We start from the raw sequence: 27,441 nt of genomic DNA on the forward strand, positions 1-27,441 counted from the left end.
TGCAGATCTGTACCCAAGAGGTACAGGCAGGGGAGTTATTTCTCAGCTTTTTTTTATTATTATTATTTTGAAAGGCTGTTATTTAAGATTTGCCCATGATGAAAAAGCTGCACTAATGAAGACAATAAAGGACGCACATGCTCCTCTCTAAAATATGAGGAGTTTCCAGTTTTTTGAAATAACAGGATTTAAAGCAACTGCATGCCGTCTTCAACTTCAGGCAATTTACAACAGATCCTTCTTTTCTGAATACAGAAGGCAGACAGAGGATTCGTTCCCCTGCAGAAATTTCCAGCCATGACCGACTTTCATCACATACAGCTGCAGTTCAACCCATCACCAAGGTGGGAGGAATCCTTAAGTGGATTATTTTTTTTTTTTTTTTAAATCTGCATCAATAGGGGCAATCTCACTATTTGCAAAATGCAAGTTTTCCTCCTGTACAAGCCACCTCTTTTTTTAAGCGGTGTATTTACTACTTAAGCTGTACGCTTCAAACAATTTCACTCTTGTCAAAAACCGAGATTACTAAAAATGAAATGAAGAAACTTCTGTATAGAAAAAGTTATATTTACAATTTTATTTAGCAGAGTTAAAGAGCGAAGAATTGTAACACTGTTGTTGAGAAGTGTTTTTACCCAAAGTTGCCAAGATCTAATAAGTTATGGAACAGAAGTATTGGGCATAAGGCAATGAACCTGAACAGCCCAACAGAGATCACCCATTCCCCAAAGAGCAGAGCTGATAAAGGTGGTAGAAAATTTAGACTGTTTGACTCAATCTCCAAAATTTAGACAAAGATGATGAAAAGAGAGGTTCCACTCGTGACTACACCTTTAACATCTGCAGGTGAAGGAATTTCTAAAGCACGCAAAATGTAAAGACAATTCCTGTTTCCAGGGGAGCATTCAGTGCTTTGAATCCAAGAACGCTATGTCCATACACAGTGGTCAGTACATGACTTATGGCAACACAGAGATGGTAAGAGATTAAAAACAGGATTAGAATTTTTTCCATTCCATGTCATCAGGAGGATTTACTTCTACCTTCCTTTTACCAACATCTGACCAGTTGGTGCTCAGAACCGTGCCTCCAGACTCCATCTGCAATATAAGAAAAAGCTTGCTTAGTTTCCTTGAGGAAATCTAGTAACACAGAAGTCACATTTCCTGCAACATATTAACAAATTCTGAAAAACCTGATGAATTTATTGCTTCTATGTGAAGTTTTTACACAGGAATTTGGTGCATATATTGAATGAAATTTGAAAAAGCCATCATTCCATGACCTTCAGCCTAGCAGTGCTTGTCTTCCATACTGGACATTACGAGATGCTGATAATAAGCAGCTTTTAGAGGCTGTCATGTTGTTGCAAAGGAGCTATATATAAAGAATTAAGAAGAATTTGATCCTGTCATCCTGGGCAACAACTCCAAGCCTTATAGGAAGCAAAAGCTGCATTCCCTTTGATAACACTAACTGAAACAAAGAAACCAGCAAAGCACAACCTCTCAATGAGACCTGTTACACCAACAACTCCCACTGAACCACTGCCATTTATCAGAGGCCCAAGATTTTGGTGGGTGGAAGCCTGACTTATGCAGAGCTTAGTATAACATGTCACTCTGCAAAAGCTACACATTTCTTTAGAGACAAAGAGCACAGACTTACAAATGATTTGTTCATGGCACGTTTCACTTCATCTGTACCATCTGAATAGATTTGCTGAAAGAGTTTATTTAAAGCAGCATCTCCTTCTAACTTCTCATTCTTCTCCTCTTCTTTGATTTCAACTACCAGTTTGTCCCAGTTCCTTGTGTAGTGAGAGGAGGATGGATATAAGTGCTGGGTGTCTGAAAAGGGAGATGTTAGTTAGCTAAGAATCTTCTCACTACTTTTAAAGCTGCATTCTCCAGAACAGACATGTATGTATTTAATGAATCTGAAATAATGGAATATGAATCTGAAAATGCAAATGGTTTCCTCCTTGCAGATATAAGCATTGCAATGAAAAAATATAAAGGCAACAAAGAAATGCTGGAGACCACATTCAGCAGCTGCAAAGTTTACTTTCAGGTAAATAATTATATTATTTAGCTATCCAACAAAGAAATTCTGGACAATAACAGCAAAAATAATTGAAGTCAAAATGAGGCAGGAGATATTGGCTGACAGGAAGGAAAAAAACAGCCTACAGCCACAGAAAAATGTGAGTTAAACTGCAAAAATATCTGAAATTAATAAATCAGGACGTCAACATTTTTTCAAAGATGCCTTGTTAAATTGTCCTGAGACACTGCAAAAGCATTCAAGAGAGGTGAAATACTTAATGATACTTAATTCTTTAAGCAACAATATACCCATAACAATGCAAAGAACTGCAAAACAGTGACTGAAATAAACAGCTAAACAGATAAAAGCCTGAAGGAATTAATGACAAGCATAGATCCTCAACAGTTCATCAGATTAATAGAAGTTATGCCCAACCTTAATAAATGAATTTTAGTAATGCCCTGCAGACTATTTCTGTCATTTTCTGGTAATGGAAAAAAAAGAATAAGTCTTTTTATTGTAAATACAGCACTACGATTTTATTAACAGCTTTTAACACACCAATTATTATTAATATCTGCAAGTGCCTTGCCAAAAATAAAGCATTTAACACTTCCTTCAGATAACAAACCTGGTGTAAATTGCTTTAACTTCGGAGAATCTCCCTGTCCCTCTAGCTTCTCCCATCTTACAGCTTCTGGCTTCTTCATTTTTATTTCAACCTACAAAACACAACACAAAGAACAAATTAATCCAGATGGCAAACAGTTCTGAGGAACAGGTTCAAATTAGCTGGATTCTGTAGCAGTGAGGAAATAATTAGGTTGGTTTTAGAGACTGTGTCTAACATGAAGCCTGCATTAGAACAAAACATACCTACCTTACCTTATGAAGTTATAGTACTTAATGACACATCAACTAAACTCTTCATGCTCAGCTCTTGCATGAGTTTCACCCTTTTGTTTTAGTACCACTTCCTTGTGCTTACTATTCACTCTCTGTAAATCACGGCAACCCAGAAGTAACAATCAGCTGCGATGCCTCTACACTGCCAGGCACCAAGGTGCATCTTATGCATCTGTTTCTTGCCAATCAGCTCTAATAATTAAATAGTGCTCCTGAATGACTGCAAAATCCAAGCCCTAGGTTTACATCCCATCCAACAAAACCTGACATATTCGATGTATACTACACAAACCAGAGAAGCATCCAGAGACGGTGCTCATCTTCCCATTGGAGAAATTCAGAAGCTGGATTCACTTGGTTCGCTGAACACACGCTGCTACAGAGAAAACTGCCTAGTACTCATTGACAAAACCGGCAATTAAAAGTGGATATGGTTGCAATTATCATAGGAGAAACGAAATTGAGTTAAGCGTGTCATGCCCCTATTCACAACTACCCGTAATCCCTTTAGACAGCCATATTGAAGCAGTTTCTCATAATTAACCTTATCCTTGGTCAGAGGATTACCAAGTTGCAAAACAAAGACTGCAAAACACGGAGTGCCTAGTGTCACTTCTAGATGACAAACTCCCTTCAGGAAGCGTCACAAAATTCCTACGATGCTATCAATTGACTTAAATCTCCGCTTGCTGAACTTCAGCAGCTCCGTATTTGTGCACAGCTTTGCATAAGGGAGCTCTTAGTTCTACCTAAAGCCACTGCGACCTGGGGATCCCTGCAGACCCAAGAACAAAGGCACCTCTGTAAAGCTAACCCCAGAGATCCCAGCAGCACACTCTCTGCACAGCATCACGTTGATCCGAAATCTGAACTTTATTTATTCGATTCTTCAAGTCTGTCACTGGTGAGTAACAGTCCAAGATGCCTTATAAAAATAAAGAAATGAGCTCATTTAAGTCTCAAAGCTGCCGTATTTGGGATCATGCCGCATTTTAAGAAACAGAATATTTAATTACCACTGCTCCACTTTTTTTTTTCCTGGGGAAACTACCGCTTCTCTTGACAAGTTTAAATATACATTTTCTACCACTAACTTGTACTAAGTGGGAACACGTTTAAGACATGAGGCACAGAATGAATGTCCTTCAAGGCAGGATAGAGCTTTGGCCTTAATAAACACAACTTACACGTAGGTGACTCCCCCACTTCCTATATCTGCTGGATTTCCAATGTTTTTAGCACCCTTACAAGTCCCAAACTGAGTATCACAGGATCGATCTTTAAAAATGAGGAAAAGGTATCAGTCACAGAACAAAAATAGTCAAAGAAAAATAAAATGCCGTATTATTCTAGTTGCTCAACCTACTGCCCCTGAAAAATCCCTCATTCAAGTTTAATATTTTAATCTCTACAAACACAAATTTGTTTTTAACTGTGCAGAAGCAGCATTCAAACTGTGCCAACGATTATTACTCTCCAGCAGCAGTAGAGGATACAGCAAATCTTCCCTCACTGGGCTCTTTTAAAATGGCTACCAAAATTATAGCCACAAAGTTCACGTTATGAACTCTACACTCACAAATCAAATGCTTTGTGATGAGCACAAAGAAACTAAAATATTTTTACACAGCTACACGTACAAGAAATAAGTAGTTTCATCAGTGCCAGAATTGGCAGGTTGTTCTTTTTGTTTTGGTTTGTAGTTTTTTTGGAATGGATTTGGATCTCATGAGTCAAACATTTAAGTTAATTAGCCACTAACAAAGGCGCTAATTAGCCAGAAGTAGAACACTGAGTCTTAATTTAAAACAACCTGTCTCTCCTCCACTTCCTACAGAACTCTCCTCAAGTTGTGGCGACTGTATTGCCCACCCCAGTGCGTGTTTAAGAGGAGGAAGCCTTAATCTCAAAGTTTTTAATACTCTAATTAACAATGCATCCCCACTGAACAGCCTTAATAAAAACAAACAAACAAAAAAAACCCAGCAAATTCACAATGCTGAGACTACTGAAACCTATACCACTTCCGTTTTCCTCGTTTGTTTCTCCTCTTGCCCTCGTGCTCCAGGTCTCCACCACCATCTTTCACAATCTCACACAGACTTTCATCTGCACTGAAAAGAATGAACTCTAATGCAACGTAATGCTTAATGTGAACTGCTAAACACAGATGTTTTCTTCACAGAACACAACCCTCCTCAAAGATCCCTTTGGCTGTTCAGACTGCTCTGCCCACACATTTAAGAAAAATCTTTCTACTTTTGCTGCTCCAGTAATCCCCCGCTCCTTTTTTCCTCTGCTAGCTCTTGCACTTCCCTCTGCAACTGGCCCCAAGCCTGTGCTATACAACAAACATCCCCAACCAAGGAAGAGGAAATGCTACAAACTAATTCCCAGCGTAAGATGCACATTCCTTAAGCCTAAACGTTTCAATGCTGCCGAACTGGAAGTACATACAGCTGAGAAATGGAGACAGAACGCGTTTATGACATGATTAATCCTTTAGCCCATCCACTCCATCCACTTCAATTCAGCTCACTCATTAGGCAAAGTTGCAGGCAGGAGCAAACGGAGCAAAATCATTAGCTGTGCACCATTATACAAGCACATCTCCAAAATATAAAGCTGTAAAATTCTGCTTGTGAAGATGCGCATTTCTTCAGCTTGAGAGCTTTATTTGATCTGAGAAGCATCTCTGAGTCCCAATTATGTGCACAAATGGCAGTAAATGCATTTTAATGAACATTTTAAAGCAGATACTGATGGCTATCACACAGACAAGTGACACATCATTGATGTCACACCTAACACACAAGTACTGTTAGCTTTTTCCTCTCCTTGGAAAAAAAATCAGTACCCAGGCAAGAGAAATACATCTCAATGTTTTGCCAACTACTTTGATATAACATTTATATTTCATTAAACGTATGCCTCATGCCAACTTTAGAATAAGACAGGAAAAATGATTGTAAATTAAATGCTTTGCATGCCAGTTTAAGAAGCTGCCTCTGGTTGTTATCCATTTAATCACATGCTATTTCAAGAACTTTGTTCTGTAACAAAACACCACTGGAAAGAAAAAAAAGAAGGTTCAAAACCTTCAGGCACATGAAGCTTAAGTAAAAGGTAGGTCCTGGTTATTCTACAAATTCACGTTCACTGTACATTAACACTACAATGGGCTGTTGTGCTGAGGCTGTGTCCCATTGCCACAGTTACTCCTTTCTGAAACAGCCAGTTACAGAAAGCAAGAAAAGCACAGAAGCACTGACACTGGCATTCATCAGAAATAAGAAGTGAAGGACAGTGAGATTCCCAGAGGAATGCTGTTTTACCCCCATCTGGTACCCACTCTCTCCCTGTCACCATGTACCTCTAGTCTACCTCCTCTGTCCCATCCCATCAGGTAGCAGCACACAAGAATACAGATATTTCCCCTTCAACCTTTTCTTCTTAACGTTGAGGAAGCCCAATTCCTCAGCCTCTCCTCGTAGCTCATGCCCTCCAGCCACCTGCTCGTCTTGTTAGCCCTCCACTACACTGATATCTTCCTTCCACTGGGAAGCCCAAAACAGGGCACAACACTCCAGATTTGTAAAAAGTTCAAGTGCAGAAATAATCCACTTGCTGTTGTGTTCTCCTGTTTTAAGTTCCCCGGATTTGGGGTTCAAAGTGAGCAAAGTAAAAAGGAAAAGACACGTGGAAATTTGACAGAGTAATTCAGGCAATGCTTCTTTGAAATTCTCCCTGAGAAACCCACCCTGCTGAGACAAGCGTCAAATCAAGGAATCATCATGGAGAAGAGACCACACGAGCAGTGAAAGGATACAGGGGTTTCTACTCACAGACATAACAGATGCTTTAAAAAAAATAACAGATTAAGACAAATTTGTTTGCATCTGAATCCGAGTGCTATGTATGGGAGAGATGCCAGAAAAGACCTCAGCAGCAATCTTATATGTTTCATTGCTAGCACAAAGGCACCAATAAAACCTTACTTCAAGAAGATTGGAATAGGAGAGCATATAATCTAATTTTAAGAAAGAATTTATCCCCTTAGAGATAAATACAACACTAAGTTATCAACATTAAGATTCTAGGTATAAGCCTACTGCTAAAAAAAGCACCCAAACTTCTGGCAAACTAGGTTCTGCATGAACTCATGCTCTAGGACAGATCTCACCAGTTTGGCTGAGAATATTAAAAGAATTTTGGTGGTCTTTGAAAGAAAATGCGGTATGCACTGACAAGTTATGAGAAATTTCTTTTAACTCCTAGTGTATTTTGTATTTCACAATTCACGCTAAGGGAAAGTTTGCTTGACAAATTTGTGTTGAGCTCTGATCAGAGGGATGAAGGGAATCGAAAGTGGCAGAGCTTGAGCAGCAGCTCAGCCACTGATTTTAAGACGTGAAAAAGAATACCCTTTAAAATTCGTATGTTTTGCTGTATTAAACAAATGGTAACGTGAAATCAGGATTTCCAATCACCTCCTCTAGTTATTTTACTGAGTTGGTGACTATTACTGAACTATTGACTCTTTTGTCCAAGTAGTAAATTCAAAATGTTGTCGTTTTGCAATCACAGCTTTTTTTTTTTTAAACAAACTCTAAGGTTACGACTTCTAAAAAGGTATGGCCTATTCAAACTTCTATCTATAATCATATGTACAGTTTTGGTATCCTAGTTATTCAAAGACCTTTGATAAATTGCTCACATTCTGAGTTCCAGAATCTTTGGTCCCTGACTTAAAGTATACTGAGATTAGGATAACTTTCCAGTGTAACCACAAATTATTGATAATTTAAAAAAATGTTCTGTAGAGAAGGTGTTCTAACAGAAGGGATTTAGCAAACACCTTTTGTGTTTTGTTTTTTTTTTTTTTTTTTTGCCAGCTTCATACTATGGATAACTGAGTGTACAATGATCAGTGCCACTTCACTGACATCATATAGCAACCACTCCTTAGAATTTGGGATATTTTACAGAAGGAGCTAGCAATACAGATCAATTTGGTAGCCTAAAGCTCTTTGCCACCACATCCTTCCTGTAAAGCCAATCGTTCTCATATCCACCTTCTCTCAAGGCAGAGAGAAACACTCTTATAGCTTTCCTTTATAGAGTTATATAAAACATGGGCATTGATTCATGTGCTTAAAATCTATTTCTCAATATTAACAAGTTTAAATCTGCCCCAAACCCACCTGCACTCACAAGGAACAAAAAAAATTGAACTTATTCTGAGCCAAGTAATATCACAGCAATCATCAGGAAGGTTTCTTTATGCTCTCGCCAGGAAATTGTTCCATCTAGCCCTGCTTAAGAGATGCAAGAGAATGCAGAAAAGCATCCAACTCCTATCTTAAATATCAGTTTATGGTTTACAAGAAACACCCAGAAAGTTTAGGGAGATACGAATCTGCGTGAAAGCCTCACAGAGAGAACTACAAGCGAGCAGGCAAGGCTGCATTCAAGTTGCTACAAACAACTAGCTAAAAATAACCAAAATGAGAAAGTCTCTTTTAAGGATATGACTGCAAGAACCGACTGCAGTTAAAATAAACCCATAGCCTCTGTTTATCTATCTGTGTACATCTGCCTCTGAGTAAAGACTCACACACTTTTTGAAACACTTTGTCTCAACCTTTCCCTTTACATTGAGCAACAGGCACCAGGGTGCTTTTCCAGTAGAGCTGCCCTGGGTGTTTCAGCGTTTGCAAGGCAAAACGTTGGTTTGAGGAGAAGAAACGTTCCTCTGGGGCACACCAACTGCCCCTATTCTTGGCATAAAGCTGCTGGGAGTGTGCTCCTACCTCAGACATCTCTGTAACAAATGCCAGCTGTGAAAAAAAGTGAGGATTTCTAACACCTTCCTCTTTGCAGCACAGCTTTGATGTCTAATTAAAGGGAAGTTCTGGGGTCACAAAGCTGCTTTTAGCCACTTTTTCAAATGGCTCCAAACCACCATTATCTACAAAAAGCCCAAACCACTAAAAAAAAGTGAAAACTCACAGCAATTGTTCCCAGACTATTTGCAGATGCAGGAGCAGAGAAGAAGGAAAAGAGAAAGTACCAGCTGAGGTTTCCTTCAAGAGGATAAGGACACACAAAAAAGCAGATACTCATCCTCACTCTCCTCACCTAGAAGAATGAGAAATCTCACCTAGAATGAGAAATTCCTGAGCAGCATCGAGAACATGAATGAAGACCCAGAGAAACACACACACAACACGCATTTCTAAGAGAACATAGCCAAATATTCCCCTGGAATCCCAACTGCTTGACAGATGGAACAGAAGAGGGAAAAGAAAGTGGGGCTGACTGTGCACTGTGAACTGTTTCAGAACATCAAAAATCCTTGCACTACTTGTGCATTTCTATTCCCTGCTCTATCTGCTGGACACAGCCAAGTCAGCTCCTCTGCCTTAAATGTATTCAGTCACTCATTTTAGGTCTGTATGCCTGTCATGGGTTTGGCTGAGACAGTAGTTCATTTTCTTCGTAGAGGCTCATATGATTTTGTTTTGGGTTTCTGATGAAAATAGTGGTGATAGCACACTTTCTTTAGTTTTTGCAGAGCTGTGTTTACAGAAGACTTTTCAGCCCTTTGTACCACCCTGCCAGTGAGCAGGCTGGGGATGCACCAGGAGCTGGAAGGAGTCACAGCCCAGAGAGCTGACCCCAAGTGGCCAAAGGGATGTCCCACGCCACATGGTGTCATGCCCAGCAATAAGAGATGGGGGAAAGAAGGAGGAGGGGGGATGTTTGAAGTGATGGCATTTGTATTCCAAAGAAATCATCGTGTGTGCTGAGCCCTGCTCCCCTGGAAGTGGCTGAACACCTGCCTGCCAACATGAAGCAGCAAATGGATTCCTTGTTTTGCTTTGCTGGAGCGGTGGCTTTGGCTTTACCTGGTAGCTGCCTTTCTCTCAACCGATACACTCTCATACTTCTACCTTTCTGATTCTCTCCCTGTCCCACCTGGAGAGAGAGAGTGGCTGCTTGGGGCTGAGCTGCCTGACGGAGTTACACCACAGCAAGGCCTTTTTCCTGTTATGATGGGAGCAGAAGGAGAATTCCACACAGGCAACTTCCAAAGAACAAACTCGCTCCAGCCTTTACATTTTGGCTCCCTCTGCTGGAAATAAGACAAGCAGCACCACTAGCAGTTACCTCACCTTTTGTTAACTGCTGAATGCAACGTGCAGTTCTCAGTGTGGTGCAGGTCTTCCCCACCTCACCCGACACCTGAACATAACTGGGGATGGCCACCAAAATACAACAAATCCTACCTACACACAAAATCCCTCCTAATTTCAAAGACCAGACCAGCTTCTGTTTATAAGACACAAATCTCTAATTTATACGTAACTTTTGGAGCTGCTGCTACCTTTTGCTCTATCAGGTTAACCTAGTAGTGTTTTCTAAGCAGTCAGACACCTTTGCCAGATTGGAAGTTAAACAATAACATCAGAGAAACAAGGCCTAATGTAGCAATTGCATTTTTTACTGTTGACATTCTCTGAGAGAACCAAGCCTTTAAGTTCTGTCTGCTGTTCGCAGTCACTTCAGAATCTGTAATTCTGCAAATAAAACCAGGGCTATTTTCTCCTCCTGAATTTGCATCTTTACCTTTATCGTTTTGCATTTGTCAAGCGATGCTGAATTTTAAGCAGTACTGAGAGATTCATCTCCAGCATCTCTTACTTACCAAAACAAGCACAATTGCTTTATTATCTGCCAGCTCTCTTGTTTCATCCTCCATCCATTACATTTATTAGGTCTAAGAGGTTTATGTGAAACTCAAAGTCTATCTAGTGCAAAACCTGCCTGCGTGTTATGCTCTGTTTCACCATAGTTGGAAAGAAAGACCAGGAGCAATCCCTCAACCTTTGTCCAGCAGAAATCCAGGCTGGGAGCTCAGCTAAGCAGGAAAGAGCCACTGTCTACTCCAAGTGGATAGGATTCCTTCTGATGGAATCACAAAGGGACTCTGAGAAAGCTCTGGCAGGGTTAAGTTCACTGGAAAGGTGAAGCCAGGGACCACTGCTAGTCAGGGAACCAGCCCAGCAGTCAGACCCTGGCTGAACCCAGTGGCTCTGATAGCTCTGGGAGAACACAAAAGCCACTGCTGGAAGCCAGCGAGCTCATCCCAGAGGCTGTGAACATGAGAATGATTTTTTCCAGCCATGTCCTAATCTCTATCTGTACTTAACCTGCCAGCTTAAAATATCCGTTTCTCAGGCGCTGCTATCAGCAGCTCAGAGAAAACACTCACCCCGCTCTAGTCCTTAGCTAAACAGTCTTCAAACCTTCCAACACACAGCAAGATGAACAGACCTCACTAAGTCTGTCAGTGCCATAAAGACAAGAGTCCTCCCAAATACAGCCTCCTGTCGCCACTCCTCTGAGTCTTTCAAATCCCATCTAGCTGTGATACGCATGTACACTTGGAGAGCCTTTTCCCTCCTCTTGGCCCAGTCTGCACTCTTATCAGGGCTCTGGGTGGGTTTTTGTTTTGCTTGTATGTTCTGGTTTGTTTGTAATGAGAAAGAGGCCTAGAGGTACTCCAAATGAGTTGCTTGGCAGAGTATGGTTTTTGTTCCAACAAAACATGTTTTTGAAGCGAGTCTCCTTTCACATCACATTCCTTTTTACCATCCTGGTTCACACCGGAAAAATATTTAAGAACACGTGAACAGGACAACAGGACACCTCTCGGATGAAAATAAACAAGACATGTTCCAGGAGTCCACTTAACCTGCTTCCACTGCTAACAAGACCTCAGCCCATCTGGTCAAAGAACCAGATACAGTAAAACATTTGTATAATCGGGAAGACAATAGAATTAAGTCTTCCTTTCCAAGTCCTTACAGAAGAACTCCATGTAAGTGACACAAATTCCTTTGTGAAGAAGTATTAAGATGGTTTATTCAAAGTAATAACTATATTTTCCATCCTGTTCATGTGAACAAAGCACATACACAAAACTGTTGCAAAGAAATCTACATCTCTAGTATTCAAACCCTGACACTGCACCATTTCCCTTAAAGCGCTTAGAATATTTTACTTTGAGAAACACTAAGTCTTTAAAGAGCACTTTGCATGCTTCACCATCTTTAATACAGGCCTGCTATAAAATATTTTCTTCACTGAGACTCCATCTGCTGGTCAGTACTGGAATTAGCTGATGCATCATCCAAACTGTATATTTCACTGTGCTTTCGCAAGTGTCCCCCCTGTATTTCTCCTTTCCACAAGAGGAAGTGTGCACAGAAGCGCTGACTTCACCTGTTACAACTCCTCTCCTGTGTTCTCTCTTACCCTGCCTTGCCTTAAATTGTTCTCTCAAAACCACATAGGAACGGTAACATTTAGAAGTAAATGCAAAATCCTTACACTTCAGACACTGCTTGAACGCAACAAAAGCTTTCGCACCACTTTAAGAATCTCAGCCTAAACCATGCTCCAGACCACTAGAGATGATTCAAATAATTAACCCAGGCTGGGGATGGTAGCATAGGAAGACAGCCGTGATAATTTCAGGAGCACTGAGACACAGGCCTGATACTTCACAGAATAGCAAACTCCAAGAGCTATGAAAAGTCTAACACTAGCTAGATAGGAATAAACGCAAACAGGACCTCACAGCTGCTCATTTGGACAGGGCACCTGTCCATTCCACTTACATTTATATATATATAATAACAGAGTAGCAGACTTTACACTTAATTCAAGCACTCAGTTTCATCTCCCGCTTTGTAAGAACTCTGTCAGGGAGTGTAGCTATAGGACAAGGATGAACAGTTTTAAACTAAAATGGGGTAGGTTTAGATTAGGTAAAAGGAAGAAATTATTTACTGAGGGTGGTGAGGCCCTGGCACAGGCTGCCCAGAGGAGCTGTGGATGCCCCATCCCTGGAGGTGCTCAAGGCCAGGCTGGATGGGGCTTTGGGCAACCTGGGCTGGTGGGAGGTGTCCCTGCCCATGGCAGGGGGGTGGAATTAGATGGTGTTTAAGATCCCTTCCAACCCAACCATCCTATGATTCACGTGATTCAACCAGAAAACCTGCCCAGCTTCCTTAGTGTGAGGAGTGGAAAAACAAGACCAACTTTGTGGAAATCTTCTCATGTCATCTTGAAGTTCCTTTTTCCCTGAAAACATGTGATAACTTCTATAGGTACCTTTCTGAAGCTTGCAGGTAAAGTGGAACATGAGAAAGCAATGGAATTTTCCAAAGCTCTATAAAACTACTGTTGAAATAGAAGGAAAGAAACGAAAACATTTATTCCTGCTTCAGAGGTAGGTTGTCTGCAGAGCCAAGTCTGAACATGTCTGTGTACGTATTATGCTACGATATGCCACACCGGAACACAGTCAGTTCCTTATTGTTCTATACCTGTAATCTGGAAGACAAAATGCTGAGGTAAAAGCATTCTCTTTCATGCCATGCAACTTCCAAGTGTCTCCAAGCAAGCATTATGACAAGCCTTGTGAAAAGCCAAGAACAGATAACTATGAGTAACTTTTACCAGCAGGAAAAAGTCATGAAAGGGTCAAGAATTATTTCAACCCTGAAATCCTACAGGTCTGACATTTATTTTAGGCACATAAAGATGACAATACTCTATAAGACAGTATCGACTCCTAAAAGTTGAGTTAAAAAAAATCATTCACGCTTTCCAAATACCCCAAATGTAAAAGTAAAGACCACAGTCATCTTTCAACAGCAACAGTTAAAAGCATCCTCAATGTAACTGTGATTTGCACTTCAGTAAGCAACATATCACGTCACTAGTTCTGATTCTTGCACAAGTTTAGAAAGCTTTCCAGTGGCTGAAAGGCACCTTGAAGAAAGAAAAACACTTCTATATGAAAAGCAAGACATTATGACTGTGGTAATGAGACATGACAATAGAGCAGAAACATTTTCAACGTCAGAAACAGACAAAGAAATTATTTACACTAAGAAGAGCTTACCTTTGTTGAAAGCACTTTAAATGTACTTTGCTCTGGCACTATAGAATGAAGAAGAACAAGCTTTAAGTTGTAGTCTTCACCTGATGGAAGTCTCACTGATGCACTCATCTGTTAACAGTCAAAAACACATCTCTGGTCATCTTTAAGAGAAGTTTTCCATTTCCAAGTAAAGGATTGTCATTTGGCACCAAGACTAAGTGATTCAATTAACAAGCCTTCGCTAGGATACTTAAAACACCAGGCATCAGAATTTCAGGTACCACCACTACGATCCTGCATTATTCAACAAGGTGTTTTACAGTACACTACAAAGATGAACAGGAGATTTCGGTTTTTAGCCAGCGTGCGCTCAAAAAGCCTATTATCTTGTCAGCTTGATCTGCGTTCTTTAGGGAAAAATATGGCAAATGGAGTATCAACACTTTCATAATGAACCATGAAAACAATTTGCAACTTCCCTTCTAATATATGCAAGCTATGTTAAACTCCTGTGAGCACTCACCACAAGTTATAGCAGACAGGATCAAACAGACACTTCTGTGGCTCACCAAGTACCAACTTAGTTGAGAATAACCTACCTGCTCAATATTCACCCTTAATTAAACAGTCATCACTACCACATATGGCATTACAACAGTGATTACAGTACTTCCTTGAAACACACTTTGTTGCCATTATCAATTGCAGTGATACAAAAATCGAGATGAACTTACCCGCTGTTGTTTTTCCGTAACGGTACTAAAGCACGATATTACCTATTCATAACTGTTTTGAGAGTACCTTGTTTCTGTCCGTTCACATTCCAGACGCATGCACACACAAACACTTTAACTTCAGATCACCTCCTCCCCAACCCTCCAAACACCCAGGCAGCTGAAGAACAGCTGTTCCTTCTGCAGCATGCACAACACACTCTGGCTTGTGCATAAATCCTACAGACCCTGCTGTGGCAACAGCTCCCTGTTCACTGTACATAAAAATGCTCAGGCAGAAGGCTACTTCTGCCACTTTTTCCTGCTGTTCCAGCAAGTGATGTTCCCTTTTAATAACTACGCCTCGTGAAATTTAAGGATGTGTATCAACAGCCAACATAAATCACCTCTTTCTCTGAGAACTGCACACGGACGTCATCCTTCTGCGCATTCTTGATCATTATAGTCACGATGACTTGAGATTCTGTTTGGTACCAGTCATACCTTCAGAAAAAGAAGCAGGAAAAGTTATCTGCAAGGATACATTTAAGAACAAAAAAAATCCAAAACCCACAAAAGCTAAAATACTATTGTGTAGTTTAAAGGGGGGATGGGAGAGAAGATGTACCAAATTAAACTTCTTCCCCTTCCTTTAACAACACAATTGCAGTCTTGACAAGTGGTCAAAGAATATTTTTTTTTTTAATCAATAAATTTGTATGAAGTGGGCCACATCAACCAATTCATATTATTTGACTTTCTTGAATTAAATAGTTCAAAAAATTACCTCTACCAGGCACTATGGGCAGGTCATTTCACTTACACTGCCACTTTGTGAAGTTTCTGCTGAATTACTACAATTATTATCTTGCATCTCCAATCAGCAAATAACAGTTATATGTCAATTACTTTAATTCTCGCAGCAAAACTAAAGACAACTTACTTGATCTTTGATGACAGAGGTTGCTGTTGTGTATTCTGGTTGGAACACATTGCATTGGGAAGTTGTATCAGTAAGAGAAAATATAACAGACATATATAAATAAAGACAAATCACTTTCATACTGATCACTTCTCTTCTCCTGACTTATGCATGTGCATTAACGTACATAAGAAAGCTGAAAACTCTCCTCTCCTAGCCATTTATGACAGACTTCAAACAATTTACAGACTGACAGTGTATATATTTAATGTATCTTACAATAAAGGGGTCGCACATTTGATAAATAGCAATTGAGTTCAACTTCAACTCATTTCCTTTCTGAATAAGATCTGAAAGACACAGTGGCTATGCTGCTCATCTTTAAGTCACAAAGAAAGCTTGAAATAGATCTGAGAACTTCAGGCGTAATTCTCCAACATAAAAAATCCTTTTAATGGTAAGATTTGTCTTTACATACACCCATCATTTCTGTACACTTTCCTCCTCTATCCTATTACTAAGGCATAAAAAATTGAAATAACTACAAAGAAGGGAGCAGAACACCCAAAGCAACTTCACATCCTGGTCTCCAAAAAAAGACTAACCAAACAAGAAAGGTCACTTTTGATATTTCTTCTAATTTCCAATTAAAAAAGAAAGACTCTGCTGAATTACAAAACCAAAGAAGTCTGAAAAAAACACATGCAAGCTACTGGGGAAAAAGAAGCTATCTTCTAGCAATTACAAGTGAGTTGGCACTGATGAGATGAGCTGGTTAATTTGTTTAGAATTGAGCCACAGACTGCAAGCAAGAAAGTTAAAATTGACTTTAATGAGTGCACAGCAATTTCCAGATTTGTTCACCACTCCTAGGTTTTCAGCATTCAAATTTTGCATCCTTGGTCTCAAAACATGTTTAGATCCTTCAGAATTTTATCAAACAGCAAAGATTATTTTAAAACATTTGGAAGCTTCCAGACGCCACAGAACTCTAAAAGCACATTAAAGGCAAGAATCAAAGCAGTAAATATATTAAGGAAGACACCTTACCATTTCTGTCTGTGAGCCTGCAGGGGAAAAAAAAAAAACAAAAACATTTGTACTTTCAGAAAAAAAACATTTGACTTACATGACATCTTTCTTCGTTTACTCTAGCCATTCTGCATTTATCCCATTCTCAACACTACAGAAGTTAAAGACATGCCAGTTCTACCTCTAGTCTTCTGCTTTAATAGCCCTTTACTTTTATTCACGCTACCCATTTCAATCACCAACTTCTGCAAAGAAACAACTGATATAAAACATGTTCTGATTAACAAAAGGAACAGGCTTCCCACATTTTCCTTATCAGGAAACTATAGAAACCTTTTTTTTTTTTATATAAAGTAATCAAAAGCATGGTACAAAAAAAATCACTTCCTACAAGTCTGTACTAGGATATCATGCATACGTAGAAATAGGACCAAGTTCTCATCAAATTTGTATGTCATACTGGGCAACAACAGTTGGCAAATGAGATAGAATCCTGACAGAGAGCGTTTCAAAGGTTTCAAAAGAAACCAACTTTTCCTTTGGTCCTTCATACTTTATACTCCTAAAAAGGTAAAAATAATGAAAAAATAATTTTAACTTGTCACGAAAAAAAGCTTTTTTTGTTGTTGTTGTTGTTGCTGTAGTACCAGAGAATTAAGAAAATAGCTCAAAATAAAAAAAAAAAGAAAAGAAATGAAGAGACAAGACAAAACAGTGCAATTTCATTTCTCCAGACAAAACAAACTGGGAGAAGTAGTTATGATATTTGAGAAATGTGTATTATAAACTCTTTCTCTGCAAAGGCAGAGAAAGTTTTCACTCGAGATAACTCTGCAGGTAAGACCAAGTGCATGCCTACCACTTTTATAGTTTCTCCAAACAAACCTAAACCTGGTAAAAAGTACTACCAGGCATAGATTTGTACATTCCTATGTAACACAAAAGGGTTCTCCTCTACTAAGTTTGTAATCAACAGGTTGACATGAACTTGTATTGTTTCTACTGCCCCATTCTCCAATAAACACTGGGGAGGAGGGGGAGTTTTAACAGGCAGAGGAAAAAAAAAGTCAGCTATTCTGATATACCTCATTAAAACCAGCAGGCAGTTTAAGCACTGTGGTAAGCTCTTTCCTGGGGTATCAGGTTGTAGGAAGATACAAAAGGAAGCTGACTGCCATGGTAAGACACCAGAGCAGCAGTGAGTACCCAAAGGCACTCTCCATGTAGAATGAAAGAGTGACATCACCAAATTTCCACTGCTCTTTCGAACTTTATTTTCTGCAAGACTTGAGAATTTATTTTGATGTTGGTTTTAGAAAGAAGGCTGACAGGCTTCCACACTTAAAATAAGCTGGAAAGTACATGAAAGGGAGTTAAAATTGTCTGAACTTGAAATGAGTACTCCTCTGTCACATATTATTATTAGATTAAAATCATAATATTAATTTAACTCTGAACTAAAGAAGAGTTCAGAACATATAATTGAAAGAAACAAGGGATAGGAAAGTGCAACTTTTTTTTAAAAACACAAAAACTGTTTCAAGAAGCAAGCTGTAAACAATACAGATTCAAAGCAGAGGTTACATGAAATCCTGCATCGAGTAAATGCACTTTTTCTTACCGTTTAGTGTTTCCTCACATCTTTTGATCCAAATAGTAAAGGTATCATCTACGTCTAGAAGAAATCAAACACAGTAACATCAAGACTCTTCAAGCACTACGTGTATTGAATAAAGAACAATTTCTTTCAACCACCAGCTGGAACAAATTCACCCAAATTTGCATCAATTAATAAATTGTAATTATTATTTCCCAGTATCTTCTCGTATAACCTCTGCCATTTCAGTTAAGCTTTAAACATTTTTATACAGCTCTACTACTTAATTCTGTTACATTTAATTAACTGAAATTAATTTGTAGCACACCAATTTCTTTTTGTCTGGACTGACCCATTTATACTACTGCTTTCCAATCTGCTCAACCTTTATATGGCAGTTGGAGAGCAAGAAGTACTGTTTCACACACTTCTCCATTACCCTTAAAATCCTTTTTCCAAGCACTCAGCCACATGCTGCCTCTCCAGAGAAGTATCAGAAAAAAGAGTCTGTTCTGTGGACAATCCAAAGTGGTGCAAGTTTTCACCAGCACGAAGTATTTTCTTTTCTCCTGGTGGTTTCACACATACTTCACATACGCATCTACAGTATCAATGACATTAGAGATATGTAGGTGCCAATTCCACTCTACACATCAAAACCACAGAAAAAAAAAATATAAAGACATTGATAAGTCTAGGAAACAAGCTCCCCAGACAAAATATATATATATATATATATATATATATCACTGGAAAATAGCTAAAAAGGCAGCAGTACAATGGCAGAATAATCTTCTTATTTCAGCAAAATTCCCAGAAAAACCCTTCACAGTCAGGAATGTTACAAACGAAGTAGCAATATTACTGACCAACTACTAAGACTGGCTAAATTTATCTTTTTGCAGTAGCAGGAACTCACATTGAGGGAGTTCACACAGTAAAATTCCCCGCAGAGAGCTTGAGGAAGCTTAAAAAAAGACCACTGTTTCCAGCCAACATGCTCGTAACACCGAACGCAGCTCCAGTGCAGTTCTGCAACGTATTCACCTCGATCCTTTCAGATAGCAAGCATACACAAATTCTGAGGTGTGACTTAAAATTGCTACCAACTCCTCCGAAGCATTTCTTTTTCCTTATCTTCTGCTATCCCTGCTAATCATCTTCAAAGTTGCCTAAATTTTAAGTTACATAACATTTATGTAACCTCTCAGATGCTGTTAGGAAAAGATAGAAACTGAAATAAGAATACGGCCATCTTGACATTACCAGGCAATCAGCTTGATAAGTCTTTTTTATATTCCTAACAAATCCTGAAAACAAAATACCTGCTTTCAGATGGAAACCTCCAACATTAAGCAGAGGGGACCAAAAGGCTGCTTTCAATTACCCACTGTATACCTAAGGCATAGGGACAACTGACCTGGACTCCTCCAAGTGTACAGGGAAAGGAAAGAGACCAAAGATGCAGCAAAGGAAGTTCTGATTAGATAAGGAAAATATTTTAATGAAAGGGCAGTACAACAGTGGAGCTGACTGCCAAAAGAGGCTGTGACATCTTCAGTCTCAGCTGTCAAAGGACCTAGGCAAACACACGCAACTTCTAAGTTAATTTGGCCAGGGCACGGAGTTTCCTGAACTCCAGTGCTTCCCTGAAACTTAAATTATTCTCTAATTTTCAAAGCTTTACACACCACAGCCCTCCAAAACAGCTCTCTGAATTTTTGCACCTGGGAACAAAGTTTATTAATTAAAAAGGAAGTGAAATAGAGTAAGTTCAAGGGCCTAAAGCAAAGGGAAACAGACAAATCTACACTGATCCAACCTCAGACTTTCAGCAGCAAGTGATGAATTCTCTTCTTAATTATAGCCTATGACAAGATTGCCATGCAACACAAACTTCAGTAAGAAAGGCCTGGAGCTTTCTGACTTATTGCCCTAAAAGATCTCCTTGCCAACCACTGCCTCTTTTCCTGCATACCAGCACATCACAATTAGAGGCAAATTTATTTACTACTCAGTAATTAAAGTATTCTCCTGAGGAATTTACCAACAACAACTAATGACTTTCTAATTCAGAAAGACTACCTGGGTCTTCACTTGCACCTACCGAGACATTTTCTTTAAAAAGTTGGCAGAATTCACCTTTACCAAATCCATTAGGTGGTCACAGCAAAATTCAAGAACATTTCTCAAGTGTAACTGTCCTAAATCCCTGTGATGTACCAAAGAGCAGCAGGTAACACTGCTTTTTCAGTCTGAGGCAAATTAGTGAACTCCATATATTCACATGCATCATCTCCTGATTGAGCGCAAGAAATTTTGCTTCGTAATGTTATTTTATAAAATCAAGTTTTTACTTACACATTCAGTATTCATTATGCACATTCAGTAATTCATCATGCCAAGTCCTATTTAGCTGTCGCTGTAGGTGGGTAATGGGAAGCTTGCTGTAGTTCCCTGAGCCCGTCAGCACTACCAGTAATGAGCACAAGCAGCAAGCCCATCTCCCTGAGCATTACAAAGACTTAAAACAGATCTTACATCAGCAAGGAACATGTAATGGTGTACTTCTGCCCCCTTGTGTGGCAAAGAAAACAGCCTTGTCAGCAAAGAATTCCCTGCCACAGCAATTCCCTGTAAGGCAGCAGCAGCTAACATCTCCTTATCACCTGCTTAGTGGTTCATTTCCCCATTTTTATTTAATTATAGCCTTTTTTCACTTTGCACTTAAATACTGGTTAACTGCTATGCCAAAATGCTCATGCTCACAAGCCTTTCCACCTAGGATCCAGCAAACATTCCACAGAACTGCAAAGGCAAATTCTGTCACTGGCATGAACCTGCCAGCAAGACGGGTGATATATTCAAGAGAATCACCTAAAAACCTGTATTTTTCAAAGAAGTCTTCAGGAGACCCCTCATCTCACAATAGCCCATAGGATTTGTAATGACGAAGAACACTGGAAGCAAGTTTCAGTTGAGGAAGTAATCAGGAAGTACAGGGAACCTTCAGAAACACTTCAGCTGGGTCAGCAGCAAAACTGACATATTAAAATCAGACAGGCAGATGTCATGCAATTCAGCACAGCAGGAGGCTGTGCTGTTGGTCAGGGATTCTGAGTTAGCCAGAAGCATGCTGGTATTTACTGCCACAAAGATACCTGCAGCCCAACGTGCTGCTCTACCTTACAACGTAAGTAGGATACAAGGCTGAAGAGAATGAAGAAGTGATGCTCTGGCCTCAGAAGTTTTTGTGCACACCATGTATTTTGAACAACTCCAACTGACAAGAAAAGTGATAAAATCTATGCACACAGAAAGCTCAGATCGATAGCAATTACTCGCAGTGAAGATGAAAAAATACAGAGAATTTCTGGTCCTGTCAGCCACTAACACGAGATTAAAGTGACTACTGATTCAATTCAGAAGTTACAGGTTTTCAGAAATAAGTAAGGAAAGCCACAGAAGTAAGTAAGGAAATCAAGTAAGGAAAGCTACAGAAATCACAAGGAAGCACTCCCTTTCACAGGAAGATCCAAGAAAATTTGCCTAGTTTTTTGGATTGCCTCATCCAATTTTCTAGCATACCAAAAAGGGGAGAATACCCACTTACCCAGGCTACCAGAACTGAAAGAACTTGTAAGCAATTAAAGCTTCAATTACATCCTTCAGCTCCTATTCCAGAGCACCCTAAACAGAAGATGACAGTTGCTGGAATTCCACCACATCACCATTATCACTTCAATTCTGCTGGCTTCAGCACTCAGGCCTTTCAGAAGTGTTTCAATACATCAGTTCACAGGCATTTTTTTCTTTAAAAACAGCAGTTTTCTGCAGACTTAATGTATTGAAAGAGGAGGCTGAATAACTGCCATAGTGGGAAGGGGCACAACCACTTGGCAGAAAGAACTTTCATTAACTTACTCTGCCATCAAACTCCAGTTTTAGATCAGAGGAGCAGGTTGCTTATTTGGGAACCACAATCTAATAACATTTTTGGTAAAGCTTCAGGCTCCTGGCATTGTTACAGATAACATACCAGGAAAATCATAGATCACGATAACTCTTATCAGATTAGCACACTTTGCTGTGCAACTTTTCAAGGTGCTTTTCTTACAATTTCTTTCTGCTGTTGAGAATAAGGGGAATGGAATGAGGTTGAGAGTTGCATTTCGAATGTGGGATAGGCAAAAAGAAAGGAGTTACAACCATCTTGCAATTACTTTGTTGTGTGCTTCTCTGCATCTTATACCAAAGCATTCTTCATTGAACTACTCCTTCCCTGCTTCTAAAAAATTTTTAAAAGCTCTAATTCTCCCCGAAATAAAACATGCACAGTTCCAGCTGGGAAGCCAACACTTAAAGAAAAAAAAAAAAGAAGAGAATAAATATGTTTCTGTAATGAAGTGATATCTAGTGGGAGGTAAAACCAATTCATTTTGTCAGTTCAAATACAAGTTGCACGCTCTTTCTGAAGACCAGTCCACCAAATGGTTTAACTAAAAAATTTCAGCTACAAATAGGAAGCCTTTTCTGTTCAGAAACTTTTCTATGACACGTAATGCCATACCAGTGCCACCATTTATCTGCAAGACCTCTGGGGACCAGGGAAACACCCCCATTTTATAAGGCAAGAAAATCAGGTATTACTGGCTAACAGTTTTGATACATATTTTTACAGTGTTACACTTTCAGGTAGGGATTGCTCAAGTCTTCCCAAAAGCCAGACCCATTCCAGATATCTCAAATCAGGCACCCAACTCATTAGCCTTTAAAAAAACACTTGTTCTTCACTTTCTGCTTACACATTAGAGCTATTTTTTTTGACATCAGCAAAGGAGTGTTGTGCACACATCTTAGTACTTACTGTCCAGCCTCTGTCCCTCTTTGAACGACTCTAAAGCAGAAGCGTAGTTTTTGATGTGATATTCTCCTAACCTGACACAAAGAAAAACACAAGGAACAGTAATTACTTTTCAATCTAATCCACATCCTAAAGATAACAACATCCTCAGTTTACAAACTGTATTGGTTAAAAGTACATGTGTTGGAATTTAAATCGCATAAGAAATCTGTTTTTGAAATGGTTAAAATGTTAAGATAACCACCCCAAAAATCAAGGTACATATCTTAAAAAAACAACATACTATTTCTTCTTATAATCAGAGCTTTATTACAGATGGCTTAGAAGCAGTATGACATGGAGTTTACTCATTCATGGTGTTGCAAAAAGCTTGTATGGAGTGATAATTCAAATGTTACTGTTGCCATACAGATTAGCACAACTTTCTCCAAGCACAACATACGATGATACACACCCTTTCCTAAGAAGTGCTACAGCATTACTGGGGTTGAGTTCTAGGGACTTCTTTGCATCTGCAACTGCATCTGTTGAAAGTCAGTTTACAGGTGAAGAACATTTATGTTACGAAAAGCAGTGAACTTCAAGTCTTAGAGTGCACCTTAAAAAAATTCACTACTACGTTAGCTTTCGTAGCTTGCACACATCACACTATTTAATTAAATTAAATTCAGACAAGTGCTATGGACAAAGCCTTCACTCAGCCACAGAGCTCCATAAAAGACAAAGCAGGACATTTTTAATTAATTCCATTAATCTGTTTCCCAGGCATTATTCAGTTGCCACCCTCCTACCACAACCATACTCAGTCCCTAACAAAAAAAGAAAAAAAAAAAACACACATCAGGATTGAAGACGCTTACAACACAAAGCTTATAGTTTGCTCAAGAAATATACTAAAAATAATGCTGCCAAGATAGCAGTGTGCTAAAATCAAATGAAAAACTGGGCCCACAGCCTACCCAATTCACTGAAAGGTTTGCAGGTACAGAGCACTCAAAGATAGACGACTTTAAAAGCATGCCCTACTGTAGAAGCAGCAAACTACGTTATCTATAAGGCTTTCTCTTATTACTAATTTGTCTGCACATTTAAGACATCTGCTATAGGAATGTGTCATAATACACTTGTAAGAGGATTCTCAGCGTTGCCTGAAGATGTTACCAGCGTAATTCTGCAGAAGAATATGAGCGTAAGCCCGCTGACAATAACACTCAGCATCATCTGGATTCTTTTCCAAAGCTCTTGTCAGCTCCTGTAACGACACAGAAAAACATGAAATGGCATCTCAAAAGTCACCATGAAGATACAGTACCAAGCTCTGTCAATTAAGATTTCGGGAAAGAAATACCCTGAACTGGCATGAATGTTTACCTATTGATCAGTTTTCATCCAAAAAGCTTGAAGCACAAGGAACCTGCCAATTATATCCAAGTCATGAAGTCTGCTTCTTACTGAGAAGAAAACAGGACTTCCTGTTTAAGGTATTTGAAAGTCGAGCGCACAGGTGATCCCATATGTTCCTACAATTTTCCTACAATTCTCCTATTTGTACACAGGTCTGCTCAATTTGAGGAAGCAGTGCAGTATCATGAACTCAGAATGAATATACAATGTGTCAAAATGCTTGTGCAGGAATAACACCCTCAAAGCACTGTAACACAGGATGAAATCCTACATTACATGATATAACTGAGCATGGGAGATGGTTCTGAAGCATGCTGAGCAAGAGAAATAAGAGAACAAAAGACTCTGGCAGCACAGAGCTCACAGGGAACATTGCTGCACCATGGAAATAAGCATAAAGTAGTCCCTGGATAGGGAAATCATTGAGTACACAGATTGAAATAACTCTGTTATACTCTGTGAGACAAGTTCATTATTTTCGCACAGTAATGAAATGGCCAAGACTCCATGCACACACCTGGAAAGAACGTCTCCAACTCTCTCCTTACGAGGGAGAAAAGTTCTTGTCTTTGCTAGAAGCTGGCAAGTTTTCTGAAGCTACTACAGTACGTGACTGCAGTACAGTAATTTTCTAAGTCAACTGGATTTCCACTCAGAATTTAGCATGTGTGAAGGTGGCTAAGATACAGGCTTTAAACAGGCATAAACATTAATACAACCCAGCTGCCACAACACAGTCCCACCAAGGCAGAGAAAAAAGGAAGAGCAGAAGGGCCTGCCTTAGCTTTAATTCAGACCAATGCCCTCTTCTCTTTCACTGCTGGCACATAAATGCTTATACCAACCAGGAACAAAGTGGCAACAACAGCTAGCAGCTTAACATCAACTTAACTTTCAGTCTCCTGTCTCACCTGTGCCTGAATTTAAGGAATTGCCAACCCTTCTTCCTCACTGGGCAGAACACTTCACCCAAACAATACGATGAATGTTTTTTTCATCAGTTCCTTCTGACTCTATCCCTAAATAATCACCACTTAGGCTGCGAAACATTTTCTAAGGAAAAAGCAAATAGAAAATAGTCCACAAAGTGGACTACTTTTCCAACTTAAAATGACACAAGAAGCCATTGAGGACTTGGCAGCTTTATCATTCAGGCAGTATTTAAACACAGGGGACGACCTTCCAGTCGTATCAGGTGCAGAAAGCCAAAGCATGTGCTTCAGGAATTAAAGGAACCCAAAGTCCTGAGGACACCGCAGAAATGCCACTCTAAGTCCTGTCAAGTGTGGAGAGAGACTCCACAAGGCCTTGTATACAGCGCGTCACGTCCCAGGTTGTTAATATTAATTACGTGAGCCAAAAGGCCACACCTAGGACCATGCAGGCACGGTGCACCACGTGTAGCACCATGGGACTCACCAGCTCAGAGGTCACTAAGCACAGCCTGCCTCTCGAACCAGCGCTTTTAGGTACGCCCTTTACTGCAACATGCACTAAATAACAACTCTAGAACATTAAATGGTATTTTGAAGCTGACAAAAAAGTCTCCAAGGCACTGAGCACACAAAGAACTGAAAAATTAACTAGACAAGACTAACACAGAGAAAAATGGACAGATTCTGATGGTACTCTTTAATACTTCCAAAGACCTTATGGTGGTTTTAGGTCTTAAATTAATTTTTACTAAACCAGATATATTTGTGTATTCCAAATCCCTTTTTAGATGCCATTTATCTCCTGAAAAACTTTTGCAAGCAACAGAGGAAACTCCAGAGAAGGGCAGGATTCAGCTGGCCTTTTCTTTAGGGAAAGGTAATCCCCTATTACCTTATCCTATACCACCTACTGCGCTCGAGCAGAGCTGTGCATTTACATCCTCCTCCCTTCCAGGTACGTAAAGAGCTACAGATCTGCCAGTTCTGTCTTCTCTTTACCGCTGTTTTTTTTTCAAGAAAAATAACCTCTGAGAACACATCAGCAGGAGTTAATGGGTAAAACACGGGGAGGGGGGGGGAGGAACAAGACAGGAAGACAAAAGCTAATAAAGACTGAAGACATTTCTTCAGTAAGCTTATTTTTCTTCTACTGGTAGCAGCGGACATAGAAATTCGAATTATGGTCTATTTATATGGCACAGAAAGGGTTGGTTTGGTGTTTTTTTTTTCATGCATCCTCAGGCAGCACCAGGGCGCTCCTCGGGGGGGGGGACACCTGAGGGGAAGGAGCCCTGCGGATCCCCAGCTCGTCGGAAGGAGAAGGGAAAGGAGAAGGGAAAGCTGAGGGAAAAGAGAAGGGAAAGCTGAGGGGAAGCCGGGGGAAAGCCTGAGGAGAGCCACCTCACGCCCCCTTCCCCTCCTCTCCCCGCCTCTCACCCGCGCCGCTGCCGCCGGGTCGCGGTCGATGTCGCCGTCCGAGAACCTGCCGAGGAAACACAACGGCGTGAGAGGGCGAGGCGAGGCGGAGGGAAGGAGGGAGGGCGGCGGGGGGTGGAGGGGGGGAACCTGGCGGGCGCTCACCGCGGCGCCACAGGGGGCTGAGGCGCGGGAGGAGGCGCCGCCGCCATCTTGCCCCCAGGAAACTTCTCGAGAGGCCGCGGCCGCCGCGCCCCGGGGCCGCCCCGCGCGCGAGGCCTGACGGGGAGCGCCCCCCCCGCACCGCCAGGCTCCGCCCGCCCCGCCTGGCGCCCGGCAAGATGGCGGCCGCCTGGCGCCCGTTGCCTCCTCTTTCTTCATCCTCCTCCTCCTGTCACGCAGCCCCCCTGGTGTTTGCTCTCCCGCAGCCTCTGGTTTTTAATTTCTGAGCCGGTTTTGAGGCTGTATGTGTAGCCTGGCCGCTGCTGCAGCGCGGAGGAAGGCGGCTGCGGGAGGGGAGCTGCTCCAGCCCCCATTTTGTGGTCGGCTCCCGCTTCCTCCCGTGGAGGGCTGGGGCACTGAGGAGAGAGCCTAGTGTGGATACACCAGGGTCACACACTGCAGCCTAAAGGATACAAAC

General features: G+C 40.5%; 1 protein-coding gene across 2 annotated transcripts; it reads right to left on the reverse strand.

Annotated features, from left to right (window-relative positions):
* Positions 1-565: 565 nt before the first annotated feature.
* SUGT1 (SGT1 homolog, MIS12 kinetochore complex assembly cochaperone) lies at positions 566-27,099 on the reverse strand. 2 transcript variants are annotated; one of them, XM_027472473.3, is made up of 13 exons: positions 26,967-27,099; positions 26,823-26,868; positions 24,208-24,298; positions 23,501-23,570; positions 23,050-23,120; positions 18,207-18,260; positions 16,604-16,620; positions 15,575-15,642; positions 15,039-15,135; positions 13,940-14,047; positions 2,684-2,774; positions 1,672-1,853; positions 566-1,103 (listed from the first exon to the last, which is right to left on the reverse strand). In XM_027472473.3, the coding sequence occupies exons 1-13, from the start codon at positions 27,011-27,013 to the stop codon at positions 1,002-1,004; spliced, it is 1,044 nt and encodes a 347-aa protein (XP_027328274.1). In that variant the 5' UTR covers positions 27,014-27,099; the 3' UTR covers positions 566-1,001. The 2 variants fall into 2 exon arrangements, with proteins under 2 accessions (XP_027328274.1, XP_027328279.1); XM_027472478.3 differs by having other exon boundaries at positions 15,575-15,609; positions 26,967-27,095.
* Positions 27,100-27,441: the final 342 nt, after the last annotated feature.

Source organism: Anas platyrhynchos, chromosome 1, assembly GCF_047663525.1.
Source record: "Anas platyrhynchos isolate ZD024472 breed Pekin duck chromosome 1, IASCAAS_PekinDuck_T2T, whole genome shotgun sequence".
Taxonomy (NCBI): Eukaryota; Metazoa; Chordata; class Aves; order Anseriformes; family Anatidae; genus Anas; species Anas platyrhynchos.